The sequence below is a fragment of the Notechis scutatus genome, chromosome 14 (assembly GCF_049901735.1).
Source record: "Notechis scutatus isolate UNSWTSFEM ecotype Mainland chromosome 14, rNotScu1.2, whole genome shotgun sequence".
NCBI lineage: Eukaryota > Metazoa > Chordata > Lepidosauria > Squamata > Elapidae > Notechis > Notechis scutatus.
The window spans coordinates 9,525,345-9,551,873 of NC_142022.1; the positions used below are offsets into that span (position 1 = coordinate 9,525,345).

The 26,529-nt window shown below is 51.1% G+C and overlaps 1 protein-coding gene across 3 annotated transcripts; it reads right to left on the bottom strand.

The window, feature by feature from the left end:
* Nucleotides 1-1,344: 1,344 nt before the first annotated feature.
* DENND4B (DENN domain containing 4B) lies at nt 1,345-26,379 on the bottom strand. Of its 3 annotated transcripts, none has more exons than XM_026688164.2 (28): nt 26,288-26,379; nt 20,894-21,226; nt 20,235-20,487; nt 19,194-19,263; nt 18,335-18,504; nt 17,999-18,240; nt 16,947-17,013; nt 16,111-16,169; nt 15,881-16,025; nt 14,867-15,042; nt 14,215-14,315; nt 13,553-13,768; nt 12,722-12,867; nt 12,409-12,548; nt 11,208-11,331; nt 10,765-10,971; nt 9,608-9,736; nt 9,283-9,436; nt 8,118-8,279; nt 7,603-8,033; nt 7,401-7,505; nt 7,096-7,274; nt 6,552-6,741; nt 5,503-5,748; nt 4,938-5,043; nt 4,501-4,666; nt 3,506-3,570; nt 1,345-2,528 (listed from the first exon to the last, which is right to left on the bottom strand). In XM_026688164.2, the coding sequence occupies exons 2-28, from the start codon at nt 21,190-21,192 to the stop codon at nt 2,383-2,385; spliced, it is 4,494 nt and encodes a 1,497-aa protein (XP_026543949.2). In that variant the 5' UTR covers nt 21,193-21,226; nt 26,288-26,379; the 3' UTR covers nt 1,345-2,382. The 3 variants fall into 3 exon arrangements, with proteins under 3 accessions (XP_026543949.2, XP_026543950.1, XP_087799347.1); XM_026688165.2 differs by having other exon boundaries at nt 7,603-8,036; XM_087943221.1 differs by lacking the exon at nt 26,288-26,379 and adding an exon at nt 22,250-22,374 and having other exon boundaries at nt 7,603-8,036.
* Between the last annotated feature and the right edge of the window lie 150 nt (nt 26,380-26,529).

A 26,529-nucleotide genomic window follows, 5' to 3' on the forward strand; every position in this document is an offset into this window, starting at 1 on the left:
CAATGGGGCGGCGAGATAGGCTCGCGGGGGCCGGGGGAGGGCAGCCATTGGCTCAAGCCACCGGGTGACTGGCGTCGGGCGAGGCCAACCAGAGGCACCGGAGCTTCCCTCCGCGGAGCGACCCCTCTTTTTTTTAATATTAAGCCGCCACATCCGGGTACTCGGCCTCATGGAAGATGTGTCGGCGGGAGGGGGAGAGGCGTCTGGAGGCGCCCCGGGGCGGTTTTTTTTTTTTAATTCCGGCCCTCGGCGGCCACCGTAGGCCGCCTTGCCTTGCTTTTAATAGAAAAATAAACCCTCTTAATTAAAATGTGTAACAATTGCATCTCCCAAATACATCGTGGTTGTGTTGCTTCCTAGCTTGCACGAGTCCTAAGCTGCCTTTGCCTTGGCTTCAGGTTGGCAACAGGCAGACCATGGCTTGCTTTAAACGAGACCCAAACCTGGCTTGCATCTATGACCCCTTGGGGCCATCCCAGGAGAAACCAGAGTTTACTCCATCCTGGTTAATTGACTAAACCACCATTTGGCTGGGATTGCGTGAATCTGGAAAGCTCCCATTGCTTAGAAGCAAAGTTGGCTTGCATAAACCATGGTTTGTTGCCAAAGAAGTTGCCATTGATGGGTTTCCGTCCCCGCATTACGGGATTTAATGACCGGTTGAAGTTACAATGGCATTGAAACAAGCAAGTGGCGGCCACTCCTCACACTTATGACGGTTTCAGCATCTCCATGGACCTTCCCAGCTGGCTTTCTGAAAGCAATGGGGGGGGGAGCCAATTCATTTAACGTCTGCATTGATTCACTCAACAACCTTGAGGAACAAAGGGGATGTAGATTGGAGAGCCACTCACTTAACAACTGTCTTGCTTAGCGGGGGACACGGTGTGCAAATATTTGGACGTTGGAAGCCCAATTCCCCTCTTTGCACCAAGCCGCAAAGGATGGTGACTGTTGGACTAGATGATGTCCAAGGCCCCCTCGGAGCCTTCCAGCATTGTCCAATTCTATTGATTAAATCTGGTGTGAATCCAGCATAAAGCTGGAAACCAAGTGGTGCGATGGCCTGATCCTAGATACAGCCTAGTATTTCTCTCTCTCTTTGCCACAATGAGAATATCCTCTGCTGAGCAAGACTCCGCCCTGGTGACAGGAAGAGCATCCGGCCTGTAAAAACACACACCTCCATTCAGTTGCCCAGACATCGCCCCGCAAGGGATTACGGGGTCGTTAAAAGATGCTGATGATGAACTGAACCCCCTCCCCAATAGCTTCAGCCCAGATAGGGAAGGCCCTCCGCACGTTCTCAGAAACCCTCATGAAACGGAGACAAGACGCCGGAAGGAAAATACAGAGGCCTTTTTTTTTATTTACAGGACGAGAAGAACGTTGGAAAAAAAACAAAAACAAAAAAACCCAACTCGAACAGTTAACAGAAACACGGCAACGACGGCTGGCTGGGGTGGGGGTCCATATTGCTGGGACTGAGACCTGAGGTTGGGGGAGAAAGAAACCCCTTGCAAGGGGGGTCCCAACACCCTTTCTACGAACAGAAAGACGGCGCGCCACCAACTTTCCACGACGGGCGCCCTTACAGTTAAAGCACGGGGGGTAGGACAGGGAAAACAGAGGGAGGGGGCTCTGTAATAAATAAATTTACAAAATAGCTTCTTTTCCATTTTATGTTCCTTTTCCCCCCTCTCCTTTTCGTATAACACTGACGGTAAAAATAATACTAAAAACAAAATCACAAAGCGAGGGAGAGGGGACAACCCCCTCCCCAATTAACTCAACCCCCCATGAATTGGGAGGGGTGGAAGAGAAAGGGTGGGCGGGGCCGACCGAGGGGCGTCACTCTTCACGGGGTGGGCGGGCATAACTGTGCCCCACCCTGCTCCACTCCATCCCAATTCTGCAACTGATACTGTGCGCACCAAAAAAAAAAAAGAGACCAAGATCCAGATTTTTTGGGGGAGGAGGGGGCGGGGAAGGCAGGAGAGATTTGGGGTGCCTATGTGTGTGTGTGGGGGGGAGCCTGAGCCCCTAGGCATGTGCAAAGTGCAGAGGTGAGCCAGGAAATTCCCCCCTCCCCCAATCCCTCTCCCAATTTCTTGGGAGGAAGAGGGCAACACAGCAGCTCCAAGGGGTGAAAGGAAGGGTCCCTCCTCTCCGTTTTGGGACCCCCTGCACACACACTCCCCCCACTCCGAAGGGCCCAGGGGTGCTGGGAACAGCCTAGGCGGTGCCCCCTCCCCGAATTTGGTATCAGCTCCAGTGTCATCCTTGTTTTTTTTTTTTGTCTTTTGTCCCAGACAGCAGCAGCAGGAGAGGGAGAGATGCATGGGGTTTGGGGGGGGGAGGGCAACCGGACGCCCCCTCCCGCTAGCACTCCAGGTTGGCCCCAAAACTCTTCCGGCAATCGACGGCCTTGGTGGTGAGGGGCTGGGCCCTCTGCTGCCTGAGGTGCTCCTTCCCCATGCTACCGGCCAGCTTCGAAAAAGCCGATTTGTACTTCTTGTCAAATTCGGCTGCGGGGGGAGAGAGAGAGAGAGAAAGGGGTGTTTCATTTAGCGACCGTTCAGAGTTGCCACGGCCGTTTTCAGGCGCTTGACGAACGTGTTTGCCAAGGGGGGTTGATGCGATGCCTCCTTTTTGCGGACCTCCTGACCGGTGAAGTCAACGGGTGGGGGTGGGGGAAAGAACGGGTTCACTTAACAACCTTAACAACGGGAGGATTCACCTAGTGACAGTGGCCGGAAAGGTCGTAAAAAAAAAGGTTCCCCCCCTTCTTTTTGTGTGTGTTAAAACGCCCTCGGGTTGCTAGTCCTCAAAGTTGGGAGATCCTGGTAGCGTCATTTTTCCCCCCTTGTATGATACACAATGGGCACGGCAAGGGGCTAGTCCTCATGGTGGGAGATCTTAAATGTTTTCTCCCCCACTCCCTTTTATTAAGCACACTGGGCAGGGGGAAAGGTGCTAGTCCTCATGGCGAGAGATCCTAATGGCATTTTCCCCCCTCCCCCCTTTCGATAATACAAACTGTTCGTGGGTAAGATACTAGTCCTCAATAGCGGGAGAGCCTGATGGTATTTTTTCCCCCTTTTATAATATATACTGGGCATGGGCAAGGTTCTAGTCCTCAAAGTGAGAGGTCTTGGTAGCCATTTCCCCCTCTCTTTTATGAAGCACACCAAGATACTAGTCCTCAAGGTGGAAAATTGTCCCGTTCCCCCCCTTTATAAAACAAGCTGTGTGCTAGCAAGGGTCTCATGCTTATGATGAGAGATTCCAGTGGCCTTTATGAATCACACTCGGCACAGCCAAGGTGCTAGTCCTCAAGGAGGCAGCCCGACCAAAAAAGTCCCAAAGGGACGGACGGATCCCCTAAATGCTACAGTGAGGCCACCCTTCTCCTCCCAGCCCTCCAAATTATAGGGGTGTGTCTGTCCACCCCCCCTCCCTCTTCCCTTCAACCCCCATTGTCCATCTCCCTCCAACTTCTTACCAATGTCCACACGCTCCCTGCCCAGCGCCGCTATTTTCAGGAACAAAAATTCGCGATAAACACTTCTGAAACAAAGAGGGAGCCATTTGTTCACATTGGCGGAGATGCTCTTGAGAAAACGGCTTTATTTTCCCGCCCTCCCTTCCCCCCGTCTAAAAAAAAAATGCCAACATTTTTGGGACCAGTGAAAAGGACCCCACAATGGTGGGGGCCCGGCTAGTCCCTTGAGAGCCCCCCCCCAAACCCACCTGTAATAACCCAACATTAAATGTCCATCTTAAGATTTTCCCCTTTTGACGTTTTCATTCGACATTGTCAGGATTCCAGCGATCGCCCTCATTAAATCACGAGCCTTGAGCCAAACTTCAAAAAGCTTCGAAGAACTCATTAGGAGCGACATATTGGCATGACCTGGGTGTAGCTGGTTCTGTGACACGTAATTCACTGTTCACCCTTGACCCTGGTTTCCAACCCACCCCTCCGGGTGTATCCGAATTCATATTCCTCAACCAAACACGTCCATAGCCAAGCGTCATCCATCATGATCTCCAACTGGACTTTTGTGTACAGTCGCTTAGTTATAACCTTTGCAAGGTATGCACGGAAGGTACTTTCACTTCCAAACTACTGCACTCCTCTTTCAAAACTCCTTTCCACCCCCAACTTTCTGTTGGCAACTTTAAAACGTTTAACCCTAACTTAATTTTGTCGTTAATTTTTATGCATTGTTTTATTTATTAAGTTACACTGTACAGTAGTCTTATTTATGTACAGTACAGTATGTACTTTACAGTATGTAACTTATTTATTAAGTTACACTGTACTCTTTGAGGGAGATGGATGGATTAAAAATAAAAATAAAAACAGGACCTGCAAACAAATGTTAAAATAAATGAATTTGTTAAAGGAGGCTGAACCTTCTGCCTCTTGATTTGATGCCCGCGTTTTGGTATTGACTTTTTTTTGGAGGGAAAAGACAGGAGACGAAAGCCTACCTCTGCAGCAACCCAGGGCTGGCGTAGCCTGCCACCTTTTCTACGAAAAGGGCAATGGCTTTGTTGACCTCGCCCAGGCCAAGATAATTAATGACCGCTTCCAGGAAAGAGAGCGAGAACGGGTGGTTATGCTTGCGCCAATTCTGCAGCCGTGTGGGAATCTGGCCTGGGAAAGGAAGAAGATTGGCGTAAGAATCCATTAGCACATGCGGTTATACCTGAGAGGACCGGACGGCACCGATGCCCGTCTTTGTCTATTACGGTTAGCCAAACCCATCAGGATTTCCACGGATCATTCACACCATTTAGCGACCACCGAGGGACGTTTTCCGTCCTGGGAGGGACCAGGGAAGTGGACCAGAGAAGAGTCCAATAAAGCCGCCATTAACCCAAAGCACCGTGAGTTCAAAGGAAACCCTGACTATTCTCTCACGTACGGTGCAACCTCCAAAGAACGTAGAGAGGGGGAAAGCTGTCAGGATCGGAACTCAGCACGTCCCAGAGCAAGCGTACGTTGACGAAAAGGCCCTCTGGAGTCGTTGCCTGGAAGAAAGAAAAAAAAAGGAAGCAGAACGGATGAGTTTTTCAACCTCGGAGGGCTTTTAAGGCAAAATAGACTTCAATTCCCAGAATTCCTCAGCCAGACCGCCGGGGGAATTCTGGGAGTTGGAGTCCACCTGCCTTTAAAAGTTCCCAAGATGGAGAAACGCCGATTGAAGGTCTGAGATCCATTGGATTCTGCTTAAGAATTTCTCCCCAGGGTGCTGGTTCTGTTTTGAGGGGAAGTGTGTGGGAAGGGATCCCTCGAGGTCATCCAGTCCAACCCCTCGCCTCCCGCAAAAAAAAAAAAAAAGCCGTTCTCAAGAGTTGGCTTTTCTTCCAAAATCTCCCAAGAGGGACCTCCATCCCCCGTTCTGTTTTCCTCTGCGACGTTCTCGAGATTTTCCCTCTCCACCTCGCCTCCCTCGCAGGGTCGTTGTGCGGAGGAGCGATTTGTGTTACCTGGGAGGCCGTCTGGACGTGCTTGGAAGCCAGGAGCAGCTGGGGCAGGCCACTGCCAAGGCCCAACCGTTGGAAATACCAGACCAGGTTCCAGTAAATGATGGGATGGTTGTCCACCAACTCAGGCTGAGATAGGAAGACGGCTCCCTCGTTCTCCAGCAGGGTCTCCAACTCCTTACGCAGGACCAGGGGGCTGAGGTAGGCGAAAGCCAGCTGCTCCACGTGGGCGGCAGGACCCTGAGGCAGCTGGGAGAAAAAGGAGGGGTTCTAGTTCCCCATCAGCCCCAGCCAAATCCCCGGGAATATGGGAGTTGTAATCTCGGACTCTGGAAAGAAGGATCCAATTATGTTGCATTCTAACCCTAATTAATTCCATTCCTTTCTCATAATCCTCATTTAATGACGCTACTTGTGGGCCAGAAGCTCCCACTCTTAAGCCACACGGTCACAAATCCATAAAACAATGGCCGTGTTGTTTAGCCACGGCAGTTCAGGAAGCCCCGGTTGTCTTTAAACAAGGACGGCGGAGTCGTCATTTAAGTGAGGACCTCCTGTGACTGCAACCTTCGACTTCCTACACGCTTCCCCATTGACTTGGCCTGTGGGAAGCCGGCAGGGAAGGCTGCGAAGAATCTGTAAGAGGTTGCAACGGTTCGAAGTACAAAGTCCGGTGGTAGCTACCATTCATTCAGTGCCGTCATAAGTTCGAACCGTCGCTGAATGAGTGGCCGCTAAATGAGATTCCATATCTCTTCTATTCTGCATCCTCTCTGCTTTTTTCAGCTCCCCCAAGGCTCAAAAATGACACACCCAGGCTACAATCTCACGGCATGCACTGGGGAAGACAAACCTCCCGCCCTCCACGAGGACTAGAAACTTAATGCTCAAAAGGAAGGTCAGGAGAGGCACCTATCTGTAGAAACTGAGCTGTTTTACAACAAATTTGCTACCCTTCCTACAGAAATGAGTCCTCGAAACAGAAACGCCATTTGCATTTGCCTATCCCAACGTGGTTGTGTCCGAGCAAGGAAGGACGTAAGCATCCGTACCGGGGATTCGCTGAAGCCATTGCACAGGGACCCGTTTCTGGATTTCCGCCGCGGATCCGGTTCTGCCTCATCCAACAGGAGACACTGGGACCGATCACTGAGTACCGGGCCCTGGCCGCCTGGCATGGGGGCTTCGTTGTCCCGGGGCCAATCCGAGGACACTGAACTCGTGTCCGAAACATCGGCATTGCTAAAAGGGAACGAACAGCTTTGAACACAGTGCAGATGGCTCAAGTGAGTGAGCTAAGTTACAGGGAGGGTGGGAAAAAAAAACACCATATCCCATGCACGTAAGTCTTCCTCCTCATGACACATTTAACTTGGTTAATGCATTAAACTGTTTTCTGGGTTCACATGATACTTCATACTCACACTTGTATGTTAGCCACACACACATATACACAAAACCTAACAACCCATCACAACTCTAAGTGAGATGATGAGGTCAAGGATGGTCCACTGGCGCTCGGGCAGTCGGGAAACAGTCAGGAGTAAGATCAAGATGCCAGAGGTTAAGAAAAGTAAGCATAATCGGCACTCGGACCTGAGGGAAACCATCTGGAAATCTTGGATCTCAATGCTGAGGAAGGGCACGAAGAGACGTCCGCAAAACGGGCAGGTGGTGTTCAGGTTAGAGTCGTCCGAACTCCACCCAGCCATCACCTCTTCGTCGTACACCAGCGAGTTGCAAGCCTGGCATCGCGAGCAGCTGGAAAGCAGCACCTGAAAGGACCGGATAATCGTTCTGTGAGGGGAAACAGTGCGGGTGAAACAAGGACTCCCAGACAGGGAGGATCGAGGATCGTGGGTTTCCGCGGCGGAAATCCAGGATCGAATGGGGAAAGATACCTCAACTGCCGGAGGCTCCGACAACCGATCACTGGATTTCCGGAGGTTGAAACTGCAGACGGATGTATCTGAGAGATCATATTCACTACCCAGAGAGGCCGAACTCTGTTGTAGGAAAGAGCAGGTTAAGTCGAGAAAAAGGACCTGTGAGAAAAGATCACGACGACACGTTCCGCGTGAGATTCTATATGGGGATACCGACCTCCGAGGCTGTGGATCTTGGACGCTCCGGGGGGAGCAGCAAGTTTCCCTCCCGCGGACTCTGGTGAGAGGGGTGTTCTCGGTGCTCAGATCCGCTGCGCCCATGGGAGACCTCCCCGCTGGAACCGTGTTTCAGAGAAGGTCGCTTGATGGGGGACAGAAACTGCTGAAGTTTGGCGGTCAGACTCCGGCGAGGGGTGCTCCCCAGGCGACGGTTTTCAGCAGCCTGGCCTGACCCCGGAGTAGCCCCCTCTTGTTGTCCGGTCTCCACACTGCTCAGCGTTAACCGGTCGCTCTCATCCATCAAGAAACTGCTGATGTCTGAAAGACTGCTGCCCTCCGAGCTTCTGGGCCCGTCCTGCGCCCCGCGCGAGGGAGGAAGTGTTGATAGCGTATTATTGCTTTCAGCTTTGGGGCTGTCCAATATTTTCCCTGCTGTAAGATTTTAAAATTGAAATCTGATTTTTCCACACCTCTTGGATAAACGAAATCCCCTCCTCTTGAATTGAGACTCACTCCGGATTGTGCCCGCTGGCATGTCCTGCTTGGGAAAATTCAGGCTGTCGCTCTTCGGGAGCGTGGGTTGTAGACGCTCTCTTAAGCTGCTCCCAGACCAGGTCGTCTGCCTCTGGAGGCCGATGCGGGGCTGATATTTGGGAGGTGTGGCCTCTTTGCTGTCTGCCAGTAAAAAAGAAAAAAAAAGGAAGCCCACCCTCCATTTGTGAGGTGCACCGTGTTTATCTGTGCTGCTGTTAAGTTATTGTAATTAGATAAGAGCATAGCCCTGAGCTGCATAACGGGTGGAAAAGGAATTTCTCAGGTTGTAAAACAGATGGTGGGAGATTTGTAATTTTAGACCTGCAATCTTCTGGTAAACTAGCCTTAGAGTGAAGCAGAATTATCTATGTAATAAACGGCCTTGGAAAATGGTGTAAAGATACTACCTAGGGCAGGGGTCCCCAACCACCGGTCCGCGGACCGGTACCGGTCCGTGGAACAAGTCCTATCGGGCCGCTGGCTTGCTGGGCACCGCCATCTTGTTTTGATGAAAAAGTGCTTCCGGTGAGGTCACCGGAAGCACTTTTTCATCAAAACAAGATGGCGGCGCCCAGCTGATGTCGTACCGGGCCGCGCCATAAAAAAGGTTGGGGATACCGGGCCGCGGCGTAAAAAAGGTTGGGGATCACTGACCTAGGGAACAGTCAAAGACTGCTGAGCCCCAGCTGTAGAACAGATGGAGAAAGAATCACAGAACAAACGGCCCTCTAGTTTCTTGGGGTATAAAAGAGAGAGCAGGAGATTTGTACTGTCCCAACTTGCAAAATTCTGTGAATGTAGCCTTACGATAAAGTAGAATTAGCTCATGTGACCAGCACGCTGCCTGGGAGACTCTGGGAGTTGTAGTGCACCCATTTTAAAGCATGCTAGCTGGGGGATTCTGGGAAATATAATCCGTCCATCTTAAAGCACGCTAGTTGGGGAATTCTGGGAAATGTCGTCCGTCCACCTTAAAGCCTGCTGGCTGGGGGGATTCTGGGAGTTGTAGTCCACCCATATTTAAGACATGCTGGCTGGGGAATTCTGGGAATTGTAGTCCCCCCCCATCTTAAAGCCTTTTGGCTAGGGAGGTTATGTGCTGGGTGGGGGATGAATTGAGCCTTGTCCGTCTTCAGAACTGTACCTGCGGAACGGCTGAGACTCTGAGATTTGGCCTCCTGCTGGCGCTGGCGCAGGGGTTGACGGAACTGGGCGGCTCCTAGGACGACGTTCCGAAGTTTGGCCCAGCGAAGACGGCCACCTTGGCTACTGGACGGCCATTTGCACTCCAAAATGGCCTACGGCGAAAGAGGAAGGCGGGACAGGAAACCCGGGTTTAACTCACACCATGGCGCTTGATGCTCCCCGTTGCCGAGAACTCATGGCTGCTTATAAAAACCACGCTAAACTCACGAAGAAGGTGACCACAATGGAGAAACGAGGAGGTGGGGGGGGGGGGGCAGAAGTACCTTGTTGTAGTAGCCGTAGGTAATGGTGTTGGGGACAATCCCGGCCCGTTTCATTTCCAGCATGACTTGGACGGAGAGTATCGGTTCCCCGTATTGACCGCACAGCTGCATCAGGATACGATAGCACACCTTGGAATGAGAAGAGGGAAGGGGGCATGGATGCCAATTTCCCCGTTCAAGTTAAACCCAGAGGGAATCCCTAACTAAGGCCCAGGTGTGACATCACCTGGGGGAACCACACGTGTTTTGGGTATCCCAGTGCTTCCCAATGCTTTCCTTCTTCACTCGATACCACTTAGGAGAAAGCAAAAGTAAAAGCGAAAGTGAAAGTGAAAGTGAAACTTCAAGGACTGTTTATGGAGCCCTGTCTTCAGTCATGCCGTAACTTGGAATGGTAGCCGAACGAACGGTCATCGGTTTTCGGGACGCCACTTTAAACGTCCGTGATGTGTTGGGAAATGGATCTGTGTGTGGTTACACTAAGAAAAACCACTTCGACTCAATTTGGGGTAATCTGTCTAGATTTGAGAAGCGCTAGGCTAGCAGGATGAATAGGATAACCCCATAGGCTGGCAGGGAAGATGCCCAATTAGAAAACATGGGTCGCTGGGAACTGTAGTTCTACAAAATCTGGAGGGCTACATATCTTCACCCCATCTCAACGCTACGGACTGGAGTCTGTCCATCCTGACATCAGAAGATCAAGGATTGATCACCATCATGGTCATTTGGGCAACTGAATGGAGCTAACAGAGTGTTTTAATGGCCGGATGCCCTTTCTGTTGCCAATAGGGAGTTTTGTTCAGCAGATAATATTCTCATTGTGGCCGGAGAATTATCTGCCTCTACCGAGGATCGAACTCGCGGTCTCCTGATTGTGAGGCGAGACACCTCTAGGCCCATCGCACCACTCTTAAGATCAACGATGGATCCCCGTGAGATAATTTACTATAAACAAACCATACTCAAACACTCTCTATGCTGGACCAATCCTGGTTTACCAGGTGGGGGGATTTCAGAACCCCCTCCCCAAGTTACTAGTCCTCAAGATCGAGAAAAGCTTGGAAACCTTTAGAAATTGCAAGAATCGAAGCCTGTCCTGCCCTCACAACATTGGTTGCATTGGGAACCGTTCCGCAGAAGAACGGGGCTCCTACCTCGTCCGGCAAGACGACCTCTTTGGTCTCCATCTGTTTCAGCACCTCGTATGCGACATGCAGAGCCTGTACCTTCGAGGTCGCCATTCGGACATAAGCGGGCAGCATGATAAACCAGAGAGCGTAGCAGTGACCAAGCAGGCACTTAGCCCACATTTCCGGCATGGAAGAATATTTCTGCGCGACTTTCTGGGCCACCTTAATTTCCTACAAAGGAAGGTGGTTTAATGTCAGTTTGTTTGTTTGTTTTTAAAAAACAAACAGAGATAAAAATCACTGTTTAAAAAAAAAGGGGGGATAAAAATCGACGGGGATAAAAATTGTTTGGGACCGGACTTGCTCAGGAGGGCTCGAGCTGACTCGGACGTGGACGGGAGACCACCAAGAAATCCCAAGGCGGGAAATCAGATCGCAAAATCTAAGAGAGACCCGGCAATATTTACCTGCTGGGTGCGGCGAGGGGCAGGGCTGCTGGGGGCGCTGGTTCGGGCTTGGCACAGGGAGGGCATGAGTTGGTCCTGAGGCCGTTGAAACAGCTTGGTTTGGAGCATCGGAAAGCCGTCGTATCTAAAAAAAATAAAATAATATGGAGGGCCCCCCCAAACTGAATGTGTCTAAGGTAGCAGGGGCAGTGCAGGGAGATTCATTTCAAGCCTAACGCCCTTGAAGAGTAATGAGAGATTTTGCCTTTATGGACTTAAAAGGATTTATAGGGGCACCCAACTCAAATGTCAGGGAAGAAGGGGGAAAAAAACAAACAAACCGGAAAGACAACCCCCTTGATTTTTATTCAAAACATTCACAGAGATTCATTGGGTCTTTGGGGTTCACTCAGTGGCAGCAACGGCCACTCAACGGACTGTTGGGACTACCTGGATCTTCTCCGTTGAAGGCCATCAGTCCAGTGGTGCGTTTCAAATATTCTTACCACCGGTTAGGTGGGCGTGGCTTGGTGGGCGCGCTTTGCACACGTGTGTGCACCAAACACGCACTTCGCACAAGCGCAGAGGCTTTCTGCCTCACCTCCTACAAGCCTGCACTCTCCCTGTCGCTTCAGCAGCTGCCGTGCAGCAATGTGTGTCAGGGCTCCGATAATCCACCCTCATTCAAATCATAAGTCTCTAGCCGCATCCCTCAGAGTTTAAAAAAAACAACTGATTTATTAGGAGTGACCATGTCGGCGTTTCCTGGGTGCAGCCGACTCTAAGAGACATCATTCATTTCCCCCTTGACCCTGGTCTTCCCCCCATCCCCTGGATGTATATTCTCCAATGGGACACATCCATAGCCAAGAGTCACCAATCATGCTCTCCAGTAATAATCTTGCGTGCCAACAGCTTCGGCTGCCTAGCAATTATCTGAAGCATTTAAGGAATGCACTGCTTTCTCCCCACTCTCTTTCTGCTGGCAACTCAAAAGACCAAAGGAGTATTTTTTTAGTTGACAATCTGCTTGCAGCTGCACTTCAAGCAGGACATAAAGGTTAGTATGGGAGGCCGGGCGGGTTGGTGGGCCCAACAGCAGAGGGTCAGATAGAACCGGTTTGGTCTCCGCTGCTCATCAGCGCTACCGGCTCGGCCGAACTGGGCTGAACCGGTAGAATACCACCACTGCATCAGTCCCTCTTGTAACACGGACACTCACTTGTAACATGGGGGCAGCTCCAAGCCGTTGGGCCCGGTGGGTTCTTCGGGGGGCATGATAAACACAGTGTGTTCGCTGCCCTGGGTGTCGTCCAGTTCAATCAAAGGAGCTTCCTCCGCTTTCTCTAAATCCACCTGCACCTGAAGTCAACAAAAAAAAGAAGAAAGAAATTGAAATTGAGGCAAACCGTCCCGTGAAGGAAACATCTCAAGAACTTCACCTGCTCAAGCCCCGTAAAGACTCAATTAAGTTAGTCGTCATTCAAAATAAAAAACCCAACCGAATTGTAAAATTCAGACCCCCTTCCGGCTACCTTGTCGACGCAGGAGTCGAAAAACTCCAAGCAAGCATGCCGGTCGCTGACGAAGGAGCATTCTTCGATGAACTGCGTGAAGAGCTGCGTGCGCAAAAGCTGCCCGTAGAATTTGTGGTAGGCTCGATCGCGGGACTTCAGGAAGCCTGTTAGGGATGGAATGAGCGAGAGAAGGTTTATTTTCACCACGGTTCTCGTAATTATTCTCAACCTCGAGTTAGTCGAGGAAAGGGAGCAGGAAAGAGACGAGGAAAACATGTGCAAAAATTCCTCTCAACGTCATGATTCTGGCAGTTACCCACAATTAAAATCATGAATCTCGAGCCAAACTTCCAAAACTTCAGAAGGATTTATCGGGAGTTAACATGCCGGCACTGCCTGAGTGCAGCTGACTCTGAGACCCATCATTCACTGTCACTCTTGACCCTGGTTTTCCCCCTGGGTGTATCGTAATTCCTATTCTCCAATGGGACACATCCATAGCCCAGAGTCATCCATCATATTCTCTAATTAGATATTTGCGTGCAGAAACTTCAGTCACCTAGTTACTATCTTTGAAAAAACATTGATGGAATGCAGTTTTGATTTTGCAAGCTGCTACACAGCTGCCCCCCCTCCCTTTCTAAAAAGACCAGAGAAATATTTTAGGAGTTGACAACAACGTGGAGCGGATTGCTAACTAACAGTTCTTCCTCTCCTTATCCCTTCCTCGTTTGGCGTCTTTGTTCCCCGAGTCACCGTTTTACCAAAAGTCTCTTTATTGGGACTTTCTTTCCCCCCCGAGGAAGATGCTTGCTCTAAAAAATCACCCCGAAATGTGTCCAGCCTTACCCTGCAGGAAAAACAGACTGCTGGAATCTCGGGTTTTCTCCGAAGGAGCCTGAGTGATGGGCCGGAGATAACCACGATAGCCTTTGAGCAAGCAAGCCATGAATCGCAGGAATGCCCCTCGGATGTCCAGTTCCAGCTGTTTCCGGCGTCCGTAGATGACATCGTAATCGGTCAGCAGGAATTCCAAGGAGGCCTCTTCTACCGGACGGTTGTACACTGCGAAAGGAAGGACCGAGCCGTGGGTTGCAGAAGATCGTGCCAAAAACTTGCCAAATTGACACCCCCTCGGATCCAGAGGTGGCTCGCTTTTTAATCCTGGCTTAATCATTTTGCAGCTTTCATCAAAGAGAAGGGAGTTGATCTAGAATTGGATTTGCTCAGGATTGGAAAAGGGATAAGATACCGATGGTCATGCCCCTGTGGGAATCGGGTTCGGAGGGGAAGGCCGAGCAGCTGGCGGGGAGCGGGAATGTGGCTCCGTCGGCTGGTGGAAGGAACTGGGGAAGGGCGCCTGTCTGAAATGATATAGGATCTCCTGCAGGAGCAGGGGCGGGGGGTTGGACTAGAAGACCTCCAAGGTCCCTTCTAGCGCTATTCTGATTGCTTGATTGAGATGCCCGCCTTACATGCCAAGATCTTGCCCCCGTGCCCGTTTGACTTACTTTCGTCCAGTTGTTGGTACTGGGAGTTTAACGAGGCCAGGAGCACTTTACACGGCTTCCGTGGCAGAGCGCGCGACGACAACAGCTTCCGTTCTTCGCACCTGCGCGCACAACAAAGCTGCCCCTACGATTAGTGCCTCCTGCCGGGGTCCCCGGGAACGCTAGTATCATCCCCCACTCCTTCCCCCTGGTCGCTTATCCGGGGACTCCTCCTTGCCCGCTGGTTAGGGATTCAAAGGGAGGCACATCAAGCAACGCGGAGCAAATTTGGGAAAAAATAAAATAAAATTGCATGCCCCGGGACGGAAGGAAGGGTGAGAAAGTAGCTCAAGGCAGCCCCGTCTTGATTTTCCTTCGTATATAAAATAGAACGGAAAAAACAAACAAAACTCCTACGCTTTCAAAAATCTGTTGTTCTAGCCTGGCCGGTTGCTTCAGACTTATGACCGTTTGCAGCGTCCCGGGGGTCAAAGGGATCCCCTTTAGCGACTTTCTCAGCCGGCTTTCCCCCAAAGCAAAAAAGTCAACGGGGGCAGGGTGGGCGGAAAGCCAGGTTGGCGTAGCGATTCGCTTAACCCCTGGGGTCGAGGCGGTCGTTAAAACCGGAACGGGCCTCGCTGAACCGCCGAGTCCGCAGGAGGAGGACACTCACTGGAATATGGTGTTGGTGTCGAGGTCCACACACATGACGTCATGGGGCAGGTCGTAGATGTCGAAGTAACTGGAGTGGACTCCCACGATAAAGGGCACGGGGGCACACAGCACATCGGCCAGGGTGAGTGGACAGAGGGGGATGTACGGGCACTGCCAGCGCAAAGGGAAAATCATCTGGGGGGGGGGGAAAAACACAACGGGTTTTTGTGTGTGTGTGTGTGTGTGTTGATGCTGAAGGTCTATCACGAATACCCACCCACATTTTGAGTTGACCGGATGTTCTTTTTTAAAAAGGCAGCACGAAAACCTAAGAGGGGTGGACGTCAACTCCCAGAATCCCTCAGCCAGGATGCTTTCAGAGGGGTGGACTTCAACTCCCAGCATCCCTCAGTTTGCATGCTTTAAGAGGAGTGGACTTCAACTCCCAGCATCCCCCAGTTTGCATGCTTTAAGAGGGGTGGACTTCAACTCCCAGCATCCCTCAGTTTGCATGCTTTAAGAGGAGTGGACTTCAACTCCCAGCATCCCCCAGTTTTCATGCTTTAAGAGGGGTGGACTTCAACTCCCAGCATCCCCCAGTTTGCATGCTTTCAGAGGAGTGGACTTCAACTCCCAGCATCCCCCAGTTTGCATGCTTTCAGAGGAGTGGACTTCAACTCCCAGCATCCCCCAGTTTGCATGCTTTAAAGTGGATGGACTTCAACTCCCATGCTGGCTGGGGAATTCTGGGAGTTGGAAGTCCAAGGAGTGACCATTTTCCAGACATAAAGAATGGAATTCACAGCTGCATAGCGTCACTTCAACTCCATCATTTTAGGCCGATGAGCAACGCATCCATCCAGGATTTGCAAATTGAGGTCCACAATTTGGGGATATCATTTGTCTCATAGCCAAATGCCCAGGGGACCCCCAATTTTTTTCCCCCAGCCATCTTGAGGTTCCCAGCCCTCCTCCCCTTCCTTTCCCCCCCCCCCTTCCCCTGCCTTCCGGCTTCAGGGCAACAGACACTAACCGAGACCAAAGCTTCTCCAATGCTGGTCAAGACGTCTGGCTGCAGCGAATGGATGAGGAGTTTTTGTTCGGTCAATACGGCCACCATCAAGGCCACGGCGTGTTCGGGGCCCAGAGTCTGCAGGAGGGTGAGAAAACTGGCCCCACTGCAAAGAGAAGGGGCCATGTTGAATTTTTCTGCTGGCAGGATTTGGATGTGGTTCCAGGCGTCCCGTCCCGTCCCATTCTCACCTGAGAGGTAACGGGGACGAGACAGGTTGGCACAGGAGCAAGTTGTCGTAGGGTGACATCTACGGAGGGGGAAAAAAAAAGAGGGAGGGAGGATTTAAGATGGAGGAGCCGATCGACGACACAACACCTTGCAAACCCACAACTGCAAAATACGTTTCTTCCTGCGCCTGGGAAAAAAACGCACCCCGGGTTTCACTGCTGAGGCGCCAACGGTTTCTTTGCGGCAAACGGGAATCGTTTTTACAGAAATAAACACGGGTGAAACTTGGGCAATACAGCATCACCGCCCGTCAATTGCGGAAGGCAGATTTATTTGGAACAGCTGGCATCCTACGAGATCTTGAATAGTATTAAATTAAAAATATTTGCTGAAAGGTAGGGTCAGAATGTAAGATCCAGTCTAAACTTTTGGCTGACTGCACAAGGAACCAGAATAATATTATCGTCGTTGACAAAAATCAGCACCCGTCAATTGCAAAAAGGCAGCTCGGCTTGGAACAGCTGACATCCTGCGCTGAAATCTTTCATGTCATTATTTATTTAATGCTATTAAATAAAAATGTTAGATTAAAAACATCTGCCTGTCCTTGGGAAGGACTGGAGAGGTGGCTTAAAATCCAGGCTAAACATCTGGTTGACGGTGCAAACGATCAACAGTAGTAATAATTTGGACTCCACAAATAATCATCTTTTAACGACCCCATAATGACCCCTTGCGGGGAAAAGTCCAGGCAACTGAATGGAGCGAGCAGTGTTTTTACTGGCCGGATGCCCTTCCTGTCACCAATGCGGAGTTTTGTTCAGTAGATATATTATCGGACCGCCCACCTACTCACCTGAACCAAGATCCGAGGTCTCTGCGGGGATGGGAAAGGGACGTTGTGCATGAAGTGAGAAATATGCCTAGGAAAACAACAACGTAGGAGTCACCGGAAAGGAAAGGGAAGAGAATGGTTCAAAATGGACAAGCCTGTTTTGTAAACGGGACGATGGACACTACATGGGGGGAAACGTCCCAGGGACGATATTTTGTGTGAAGCTGGGGGCGGAGTCTAGCCCGCAGAAAGTCGGTTTCTGCCCAATGGCCTTTGGAATGGAACCTCCATGGCCAGGAGCAGTCTACCGGAGAATGCCAGCAGTTGCAGCATGAACAGGAAAGGCAAGGCCGGTGTCATGCCCCCTGCTGGAATCTGATTCTGAGGGAGAGGTCGAGCAGCTGACAGGGAATGGGAGTGTGGCTCCGGTGGCTGTGGAGGAAACTGGGGAAGGGCAAAGTCCAGCTGGGCAAAGCAGGGGAGAGGAGAACAAGGGAGTTCAGAGGAAGACCCAGGCCCACCCCCTCTTCATCCTAGGGCACGCAGGGAGGAACGGAGAAGGGAGCAACGTGGGTTACGGGGGAAGAAAAGGGCCCTGATTCCCTTCATTAACTGCAGCTGAGATAAAAAGGGTGTTTTGCGCACAGCACCTTGCTGGAAGCAAAGCATGAATTATCTTTTGATTGTCATGTCTTATCTGGGTTCTGGCGTCCTCCCAACTGTGTGGGTTTCGTTATCTTTTGAAGTCTGCAATTCCTTATCCTGCCCTGTCTCGTTAATTGCTGCAGTGTGGTTTATGTTGGTTTTTATTTATAACCTATATGTACTTTGGGTTCGGACGGAATTTCTTCCCTTTAAAAACTGTTCTTGGGAGAGTTTTTTCTCCAGCTGATGATAACTGGACATTGCGGGCCAAGTGGGAGGAATTAAAGGGACTCGACCTACTTTTGTGACTTGGTTGCTTTTGTGCCACGCCCTTTTGGGTCATCACAGCCAGTGACTTCCTACTTCTCCCTCCTCTCCCTCCTCCCCTCCGCTTCCTCAGGAACCCCTTCTCCGTCCTCCCCACTTACGCCTCGAGGGGCAAGACGTGGGGTCCCGAGATGCTGTAGCGGTAGATGAAGGTGAGGAATTTCCGGAAGACGTCGAAGAACGGCCAGTGAGACAAGACGCAGATGCTCTTCCGGGTCTGGACGGACTTGTTGGTGATGGGGCGCCGGTCGACCACGGTGAGGAGGTTGAGGCACATGGACTGCCGGTCGGTGAGGCGGTCGCGGGGAAAGGACTCGTAAAACTGCATGGCGGCTCCGTAAACCTGGAGTACGGGGAGAGAGGGGAGAACGGCCCCTCGGTTACTCCGGACGCAGCTCACCTCGAGTCGAATCCCTTTTCTTCGGCACTCACGTTACCTTGTCCCCCGAAGCGCCAGTCAACACGAAGGTGGAGAAGACGGGAAGCTGGTACTTGGTGTCAGCCGGCCAGCTCTCGATGGTGGCCCCCATGGGCAGGCAGAAGACGGGCACCGATTCGGGGAGCGGGAACACCTCGTTGTCTTCCTCCGGGAAGCGGCTGAGGAGGCCTGGAGAGCGAGAAGAACCATCTTGGCTTAAAACGAAGCAAGTTTATAGGAGGGAGAGTTCAGACATTGGTGGTTTTTTTTTTTTTTTAAATCAAAGATGGTGACTTTAAGACGGATGGACTTCCACTCCCATAATCCCCCAGCCAGCATCTTTTAAGAAGGGTGGACTTCGACTCCCAGAATTCCCCAGCCAGGATGCTTTAAGAGGGATGGACTTCAACTCCCAGAATCCCTCATGGGTGGACTTCAACGCCTAGAATCCCCCAGCCAATGTGTGGAGCAAATATCACGTTTCTTGATATTTATGTTTATTTTGAAGCTTAACAGCAATTTCCTGCCTCTTAAACCAACAGGATATATTCAGTTATTCATAAGGAAGTACTAACTTCTAGAAAATTATAATACGTGGGATGTTTCAAACTCTTTAATCCGATTTCATTTGGATGCTTGTTCAGCTGTTTCTTTTAAATAATTAAAAGCAAGACGAGAAATAAGGTATGGCGAAGAGGCGAAAGCTTCATTCTGTCTTTGCCTCTCTTTCGACTGCCCCCTCCTTTGGCAAACTATGGGATGGACTACTTGCATCCCGAGCTTTGGTGGGCCTGCCCTTGAAGACTGTGCCCAGCAAACCTCCGAAAACCAAGGTCTGTGTGATGAAACGCCTCCATTTTTGCCGCGCGAGGCCTTACCCGCTTCGTACACCAAGGTGTTTCCTTTAGACTGCGCCATCTTGTAACAGATATAGAGGGCTGGACCCCACTGCAGGGAGAGAAGAGAGTAAGATGGGGTGCCAGTCCAACGGAGAAGCAGGTGAGACGTGACAGGTTGGCTGTCTGTCCATCTGCCTTGTCCAACCAGAGACAAAACCAGGAACGGACTCCCCCTTCTCCAGAAAACAATCATGGCGTTGCCGCCCTCCTCCGGCCATGGGGGTCAAGAGTTTCCAACACTGGGGGTGTGGCACAAAGGCAACACACTCAAGATAATCAATAGGAGTCCCTTTCTTATCTCCAACTTTGACCCTAACGACCAGGTTACCTTCTGGCTGGAGAAAAAACACTCTGCCAGGAACAGCCTTTGGCTGCAGAAAATTCAGTCCAAAACATGGTCAACACAAACTGTAACTTAAAAGTCCAAACAAGCCAAACTGAAGTAATTAGTTTGGCAGGGCAGGAGCAAGAATTTCAGGCTTGAGAAGGCACGGCAAAACTCACACGGTTGGGAAGACGCTGGGAACACAGATAACCCACGACAACACAGGATAAAGTCACGTTTGCTCCCAACAGCCTGACGCATGCAGCCTGCCTTTCTTATCATCTGTCTTTCCCAGCGGTCACTAATGAAGGGGATCAGGGCCCTTTCCTCCCCCATAAGCCATTCAACTCATGTTCCTCTCTTCTCCGTTCCTCCCTGCATGCCCTAGGATGAAGAGGCGATGGGCCTGGGTCTTCCTCTGAACTCCCTCTCCCTTGTTCTCCCTCTCCCTTGTTCTACCTCTCCCCTACTCTACCCAGCCAGACTTTGCCCTTCCCCAGTTTCCTCCACAGCCAACGGAGCCACACTCCCACTCCCTGTCAGCTGTTCCGTCTTCCTCCTCGGATTCAGACTCTGACAGGAGGGCCTCTCTGAGGGTTCAGACGACCCCCTTCCGTCCTCCTGCGAAGGACTCTCGGGAATGCCCGCCCGAAAGCGCCTCGACGCATCGTTTCTCGCCCCAGTCTCCGACTCACCACCCCAGCGTTGAGGTTCCTCTCCACCCGGCAGAAGGTGTGGGGCGTGCTCTCCCCTTTGCTGGGCATGATAAGGCAGATGTCCGTGATCCCCAAGGCGCTGTACGCCTGACCCTCGCTGGCCCGCCGGAACGTCAGGAACGTGTGCTGATGTCCAGGCGCGCCCGAAGCCAGGTTCGCCGAGTGGCTGTAGGGCGTGGTGTCGACCAGTTTGTAGCCTGCTTTGGGCTGGTCCTTCCCCCCATAATGCACCCTGTTAAACACAAAAAAGATGAAGTCACCTTCTCCAAGGTCGGGTTAATGGCGGGGATGGCGAACCTATGGGACGCGTGCTGGAAGCGGCATATGCAGAGTCATTGTCGCTGGCCTGCGAGCCGTCGAGCCGGAGTAGGTCCACGGCGTATGCCCGCCCGCCACCTGCCCGTTGGGTAGCTGCTACCATCTGTGGGGGGTGGACATGCAGTGGAGGGGTCACGGTGTGTGCCTGGGGGCCCCTGCGTGCATTGCCTTATGGGTCTTGGTGTGCACGCACACACTTTTGGCACGCGAGGACCGAAAGGTTAGCCATCCCTGGGATAGGGACTGGGAGTTCTAGTATGGAATCGTCTCCGAAAACGACAGCAGAGCTGTTCTCGCTCGCGCCGCCGGATCCCTCCTACCCCAATTCCACAATGGGGGGCTTATCCCTCCCCCGCCGGTAGCAGATGAACATCTGGGGGTTGTTCAGCAGGCTGGTGTTGATCTCCACAGGGTGCCCCGAATTGGTCCGATCGATGCAGGTGAAGCCGTGCGGCACCTCTTCGCCTTGCGAGCGGACGATGACGGCAACGTCAACGATGGGCTCGTTCGGGCGAGCCGGACGGCACGGCTGGCTCTCATCTTCCAGAGGTTTGGACGTGTCCACCAAGCCGGCCACCACGAAGTAGTCCACCAGCTGGGGGGCCCACTCCTCCGCCATGGCGGGGTGGCGGCGGGAGGTGACCTCACGGCATCTGCGGCAAGGGGAAGGAAACAAGAAGGTGATGTCAGGGAGTCGGGAGGTCAGCGGTCTGTCTGACTGTCCGGGCAACGGCGGAAGGTCCATGCGGAACCTTGGGGGAATCCGGTTGCCACGGAGAGACCCTTCCTCTCGTCCTCCTCACTTCCTCCCCATCATTTCTACTTCGATCCGGTTGGATTCGAAGGCCGGTCGCGCCAATGGAGGCCGGTCGCTTCCAATTGTAAATGGATTAAAAAGACTTTTGAGAATTATTAAAAAGGCTTTAAAAAGAAGTTTAAAGAGCAGTTGGCTTTTTTAAAAAGGAAGAAAAGGAAACAGTGGAGGGGAAAAAGAGAAAAAAAACTGAAAAAGGGAAGACAAGTTTTAACAGATTAGCAGAGTTGGAAGGGACCTTGTAGGACATCTAGTCCAACCCTGCCCCCCTGCCCGCTACGCCCAAGCAGACATATTAAAAAGAGTTTAAAAAGAAGTTGGTCGTATTTTTTTTTTTAATTAAAGAGGGAGGGGAAAAAGGAAACGGTGGGAAAAAAAGTTTAACTCTTCAAACAAGGAAAAAGAAAAGAAATCGAAGAAAAAAAAAAGAAATGATGGGGTATTTTTTTTAAACAATTAAAAAAAACACGGAAATCTTTTCTATCTCAACACATTGAAAAAGGAAGTTTATTTTAAAAGAAAAAGGAGAGAGAAAGAAAAGAATTAATAAAAAAACCAACCGCCCCATTCTCTCTTTGAATAATTAAGTTGGCAAGCCTCGCTTTGGATTGGCACTGCCCTCGCCCCAACCGGAGCCCACTTCCTATCGCTCCAACAGCCGGCCTCAAGAACCATGGGCTCTGGAGTCCCCCCGTCCACCTCCCCTCCCTGCCCGGTTGTTTCCTCCTCCGCACCAACGCCTCTTCTTCTTCTTCAGGTGCCACCCTGGGCCAACCGACCGGCGCTGGGTGCCACCTGCGCCCAGCTGCCAACCGCCCACCCAGCCGAACCGCCGATGCCAAAGCAAGAGAGGGCACGATACCCAGCTGGTCCTGGATGAGCCAACGGGACCCTCCCAACGCCTCTTGGAGAACCCCTGGCCCCAAACCGGTGGCTCTTCGGTGCAGAAAGGAGAAGGCGATGTGGGGCGGCAACAGCTTGGGTTGTGTGTGTGTGTGTGTGTGTGGTTTTTTTCTTCTTTTTTTGCAATCAATGCAAAACGTCAGGGAAAAGGGCTGGGCGAGTTTAAAAGAGGAAATGCTCGTTTCTCATTTCTTGACTTCGCAAAAAAAAGAAAAAAAAGAAAATTTCCCTCCCCAAGATTGATTCGGAGTAAAAGTCACGTTCTCCGACCCGTTTTTCACGGCAGGCGCGAGACCGACAGTCGGCAACGGGCTCTGCGTATGCTCAGAGGCATGGAAAACACGTGCACACACAGACAGACAGACAGACACACACACATATGCCTGGGTGAAAACGAAGAGCTGGAAAAACGGGAGGAAAAAAAAGGAAAGCAAGGAAAATATAACAAAAGGGGTCATTTAAGGAAAAGACAAGAGAGGACAAAGCATTCCCTGCTCATTCGAAATTGTGGCCCTTTTCTTCTTGAGGGGCTACATTTCTGCTTGCAGGGAGCTGGTTTTTCAAAATGGACCCCTCTTTTTCAAATTAATGGAGTCTCCCTTGCTGAAGGACAATAGTAAGGAGACAGGGAGGACAAAACTTCCCAGTTCATTGAAAATTAGGCACTTTTGTCCTTGAGATTCTACTTTTCTGCTCGCGGGAAGCTTGGGTTTTTCTAGCGTGGGTCATCCTTCTCAGAATTAATGGGGTCTCAGTTGCTGAAAAACAGTAGTAAGGAGAAAGGGAGAAGAAAAATGCCTGTCTCCTTGAAAGTTTGGCCCTTTTCTTCTTGAAGGGCTACATTTCTGCTTGCAGGGAGCTGGTTTTTCAAAGTGGACCCCTCTTTTTCAAAGATATGGGGTCTCCCTTGCTGAAGGACCATAGTAAGGAGACGGGGAGGACAAACATTCCCGGCTCATTGAAAGTGCGGCACTTTTCTCCTCCAAGGGCTACATTTCTGCTTGCGGGGAGCTGGTTTTTCTAATTTAGGCCATCCTTCTCTGAATTAACGGGGCTCTCTTGTTGGGGAACACTAGACAATGCGCAGCAAACAGAGTTTTTTCCCCTCCTTCAAGGGCAGCCGCCGTTATCTGGCTGCCCCTCAGCCAGTGCCAAAGTGTCACAATGCTATTTCGGGTCTGGCACAACGACAATTCACACCTCCACCATCACCTGGCTGGGGGGGGAAACAGGAACACCCACGCATGTTTCACAACTGTCCCCAACTGACCGCCTCGCTCGGGCCTACAGCAAAAAAAATAAATCACAGGTATTCCTCGACTTACGAACCCGCCATGGATCCTGCAAATTTCTCGTGGCTGAGCGAGACGCCTCTTAAAGTGAGTTTTTAATGACCTTTTCTTGCACCCTTGTTCAGTTCGTCCGTTGCTAATCCGGTCGTTAAGCGGATCTGGCTTCCCCCACCCCTCCATCCACGTGGTTCGTCCAAAGGTCGCAAAGGGGATCAGGTGACACCTCCACCCGGGACAACCGTCGTAAGTATGAGCCTCTGAATTTTGGTCGCCTGATAAGTGTTGCAAAGCCCCCCACCAAAAATGCTTTTTATGGCCGTAAAAGGCCACAAAATGGTCATAAATCCCTTTTTTTCAGGGCCGTTGTAATATTGAACAGTCACTAAACGAGCTACAACAGCTCCTTTAGTGCCTGTTCCATATTACAACGGTCCAGGACTGCCTATAATCCCTTCTATATTTATTATTTTGTAATTTATTTCTTGATTTTGCAAAAAGACACCCAGTAGCCCAAATGAAGAGACAGGAAGCAGGTACTTTTGCGCAGGGTTTCCTGCCTAAGCAGGGGGTTGGACTAGAAGACCTCCAGAGGTCCCTTCCAACTCTTGTGATTCGAAGATTCTAAACCGTATTTCTCTGCAAAGCCTGCAGATTCACGGGGACCGTCTGGGTGGAAAATCCTCGCAGGTTAAGACAGCTAGTAAGTAAGTGCAGGGAAATGGCTCATTTTCGGTCGCACTGACATCCACTTCCGTCGGAAACAACACGGCTAACCACAGATCTGAGGTGGCTTTTCAGGGAGGCCACCTGCATTAAACCACGATGCTCGGAATGATGGATGTCTCCCCAAACTTTTGGGGTGTCTAGGCTGCCCCTTAGCCCTCAACCCCCAAACCTGCTTGCAAATTCTCCCTGCTTACAGTCAGCACTCATCTCTCTCTAACCGCATCCTGGTTTACACGCCTTTGGCTGAAGGTGGCATTAAACCATGATGCTCGGGATGATGGATGTCTCCCCAAACTTTTGGGGTGTCTAGGACACCCCTTAGTCCTTCCCCTCAAACCCCAAACCTGCTTGGAAATTTGCTTCTGGCAGCGCCGATCCTTCCTTCCTTGTCTCTTTTCTTTCCTTCCTTCTTTCTTTCTTTCTTTTTCTTTCTTTCTTTCTTTCTTTCTTTCTTTCTTTCTTTCTTTCTTTCTTTCTTTCTTCCTTCCTTCCTTCCTTCCTTCTTTCTTTCTCTTCTTTCCTCTTTCTTTCTTTCTTTCTTTCTTTCTTTCTTTCTTTCCTCCCTCCCTCTTTCTTTCTTTCTTTCTTTCTTTCTTTCTTTCTTTCTTTCTTTTCTTTCTTCCTTCCTTCCTTCCTTCCTTCCTTCCTTTCTTTCTTTCTTCTTCTTCTTCTTCTTCTTCTTCTTCTTCTTCTTCTTCTTCTTCTTCTTCTTTCTTTCTTTCTTCTTCTTTCTTTCTTCCTTCCTTTCTTTCTTTCTTCCTTCCTCCTTCCTTCCTTCTTTCTTTCTTTCTTTCTTTCTCTCTCTTTCTTTCCCTTTCTTTCCTTCTTTCCTTCCTTCTTTCTTTTCTTTTTCTTTCTTCCTTTCTCTCTCCCTCCCTCCCTCGCTCCTTCACTTCCTTTCCTATCTCTGTTCTAAGCTCTTCTCAGTTTGGCATCCATTCTGATTATTGCTGTACAAAGTTTTGACGACACCCCCAGTTTCCACCTGCGTTTCTTATTTCTTTCATCTTCATTTTTTTTATTTTTGAATTAATTTTTATTTTTGAGTATTTGGATGCAAAGATGCCCGTCTCAAGGCAGGAAGTCAAATTTTGGCTTTATTGGGGGTGGGGAGGAAAAAAAAGGAACCGAGAAACCCACAAGCGCACCTGTTGTTTGCCCACCGCAACCACCTGCCTGGTGCTGTGCTGCCTCCCCCATTTTTGTCATTTTTTTTCACTCCCCCCCCCCCAAAAAAATCCCCCAATTCATTTCGAAAACCCAGCAGTGGGTCAACCAGGAAGGGTCTTCAAAGGGGACAAGGCTGCTCTTTGGCCCATCGTCCCCAGCAAGGCCTGGGAAAAGCCTCCCTGGCCTCACCTTCCCAAGGCTCAGATAGACTGCCCTGGGAGCCGGAGGCTCGACCCTGGCAAGGCAAAGGGAGGGATGGGAGAAAAAAAAGAAAAAGAAATGAAGGGTGGGCAGAGAAAGAGCCTTAAAGGGCACAGATCCCATCCTCCCCAGCCTGTGACTCCCTCCCCCCCCTCCCCGCTGCGCACGATGGACCCCCTCCCCCGATCCAAGGAAAACCCAAAGCGCAATGCAACAGCAGCTCCTCAAAACAGGAGGAAACACCACCAAGAAATGTTGGGATTTTCCCACCCACAAATGGGAAGAAAGGGGCAGGAGGGGGGAATTTGCAGGGAGGACCCCCCTCCCTCTCCCTTTTCCCAGGCCAGAGTCAGCTGAGCAGAGAGGGAGGGGCCAAGGGGAGGAGGAGGGGTCGCCAGCCAACCTCCCCTCCCTTCTCTCCTCGCCCCCTTTTTGCAAACATTTGCAAAACATTATTTGCACCGCTGCAATTCCAGCTGGGTCATTGCAATGGGAGGGAGGGGGGGTGTTCCAGAAGGGACTTGCCCCCCCCTAGGAGGACCTCCCCCCCCCACAGATTGCAAAAGAGGGAAGGGCACGCGGGAGCCCGTTGCACGCCCGCCACCTACCTGTGCAAACTTCAGCTCCTTTCCTGCCTCTTGCAAAGCTCCAGGCTTCGCCATTGCCCGCTCTGGCCCGGCTTTGCTCTGTGGTTGGCCGGGTTGGGGGGGGGGGAGGGAGGAGAGAGAAGGGGGCCAAGACTTCCCTCTAGCGGCGAGGAGGACCTTCCTCCCCTCTCTAGATAACCCGTTTCCCAGCCCGCTTGCACGTGTGAATCCACCCGGGTTGGAGGAGGTTTTTTTAATTTATT

What these genes read in the sequence shown, in the direction of transcription:
- DENND4B (XM_026688165.2), bottom strand. Translation starts at nt 21,192, where the DNA reads ATGGCGGAGGAGTGGGCCCCCCAGCTGGTGGACTACTTCGTGGTGGCC. An exon ending in CGGAGCCTCCGGCAGTTGAG is followed by an intron (nt 7,275 to 7,400) that starts GTATCTTTCCCC and finishes CGGTCCTTTCAG; the next exon opens with GTGCTGCTTTCCAGCTGCTC. An exon ending in CGTTCTTTGGAGGTTGCACC is followed by an intron (nt 4,667 to 4,937) that starts GTACGTGAGAGA and finishes TTCCTTTCCCAG; the next exon opens with GCCAGATTCCCACACGGCTG.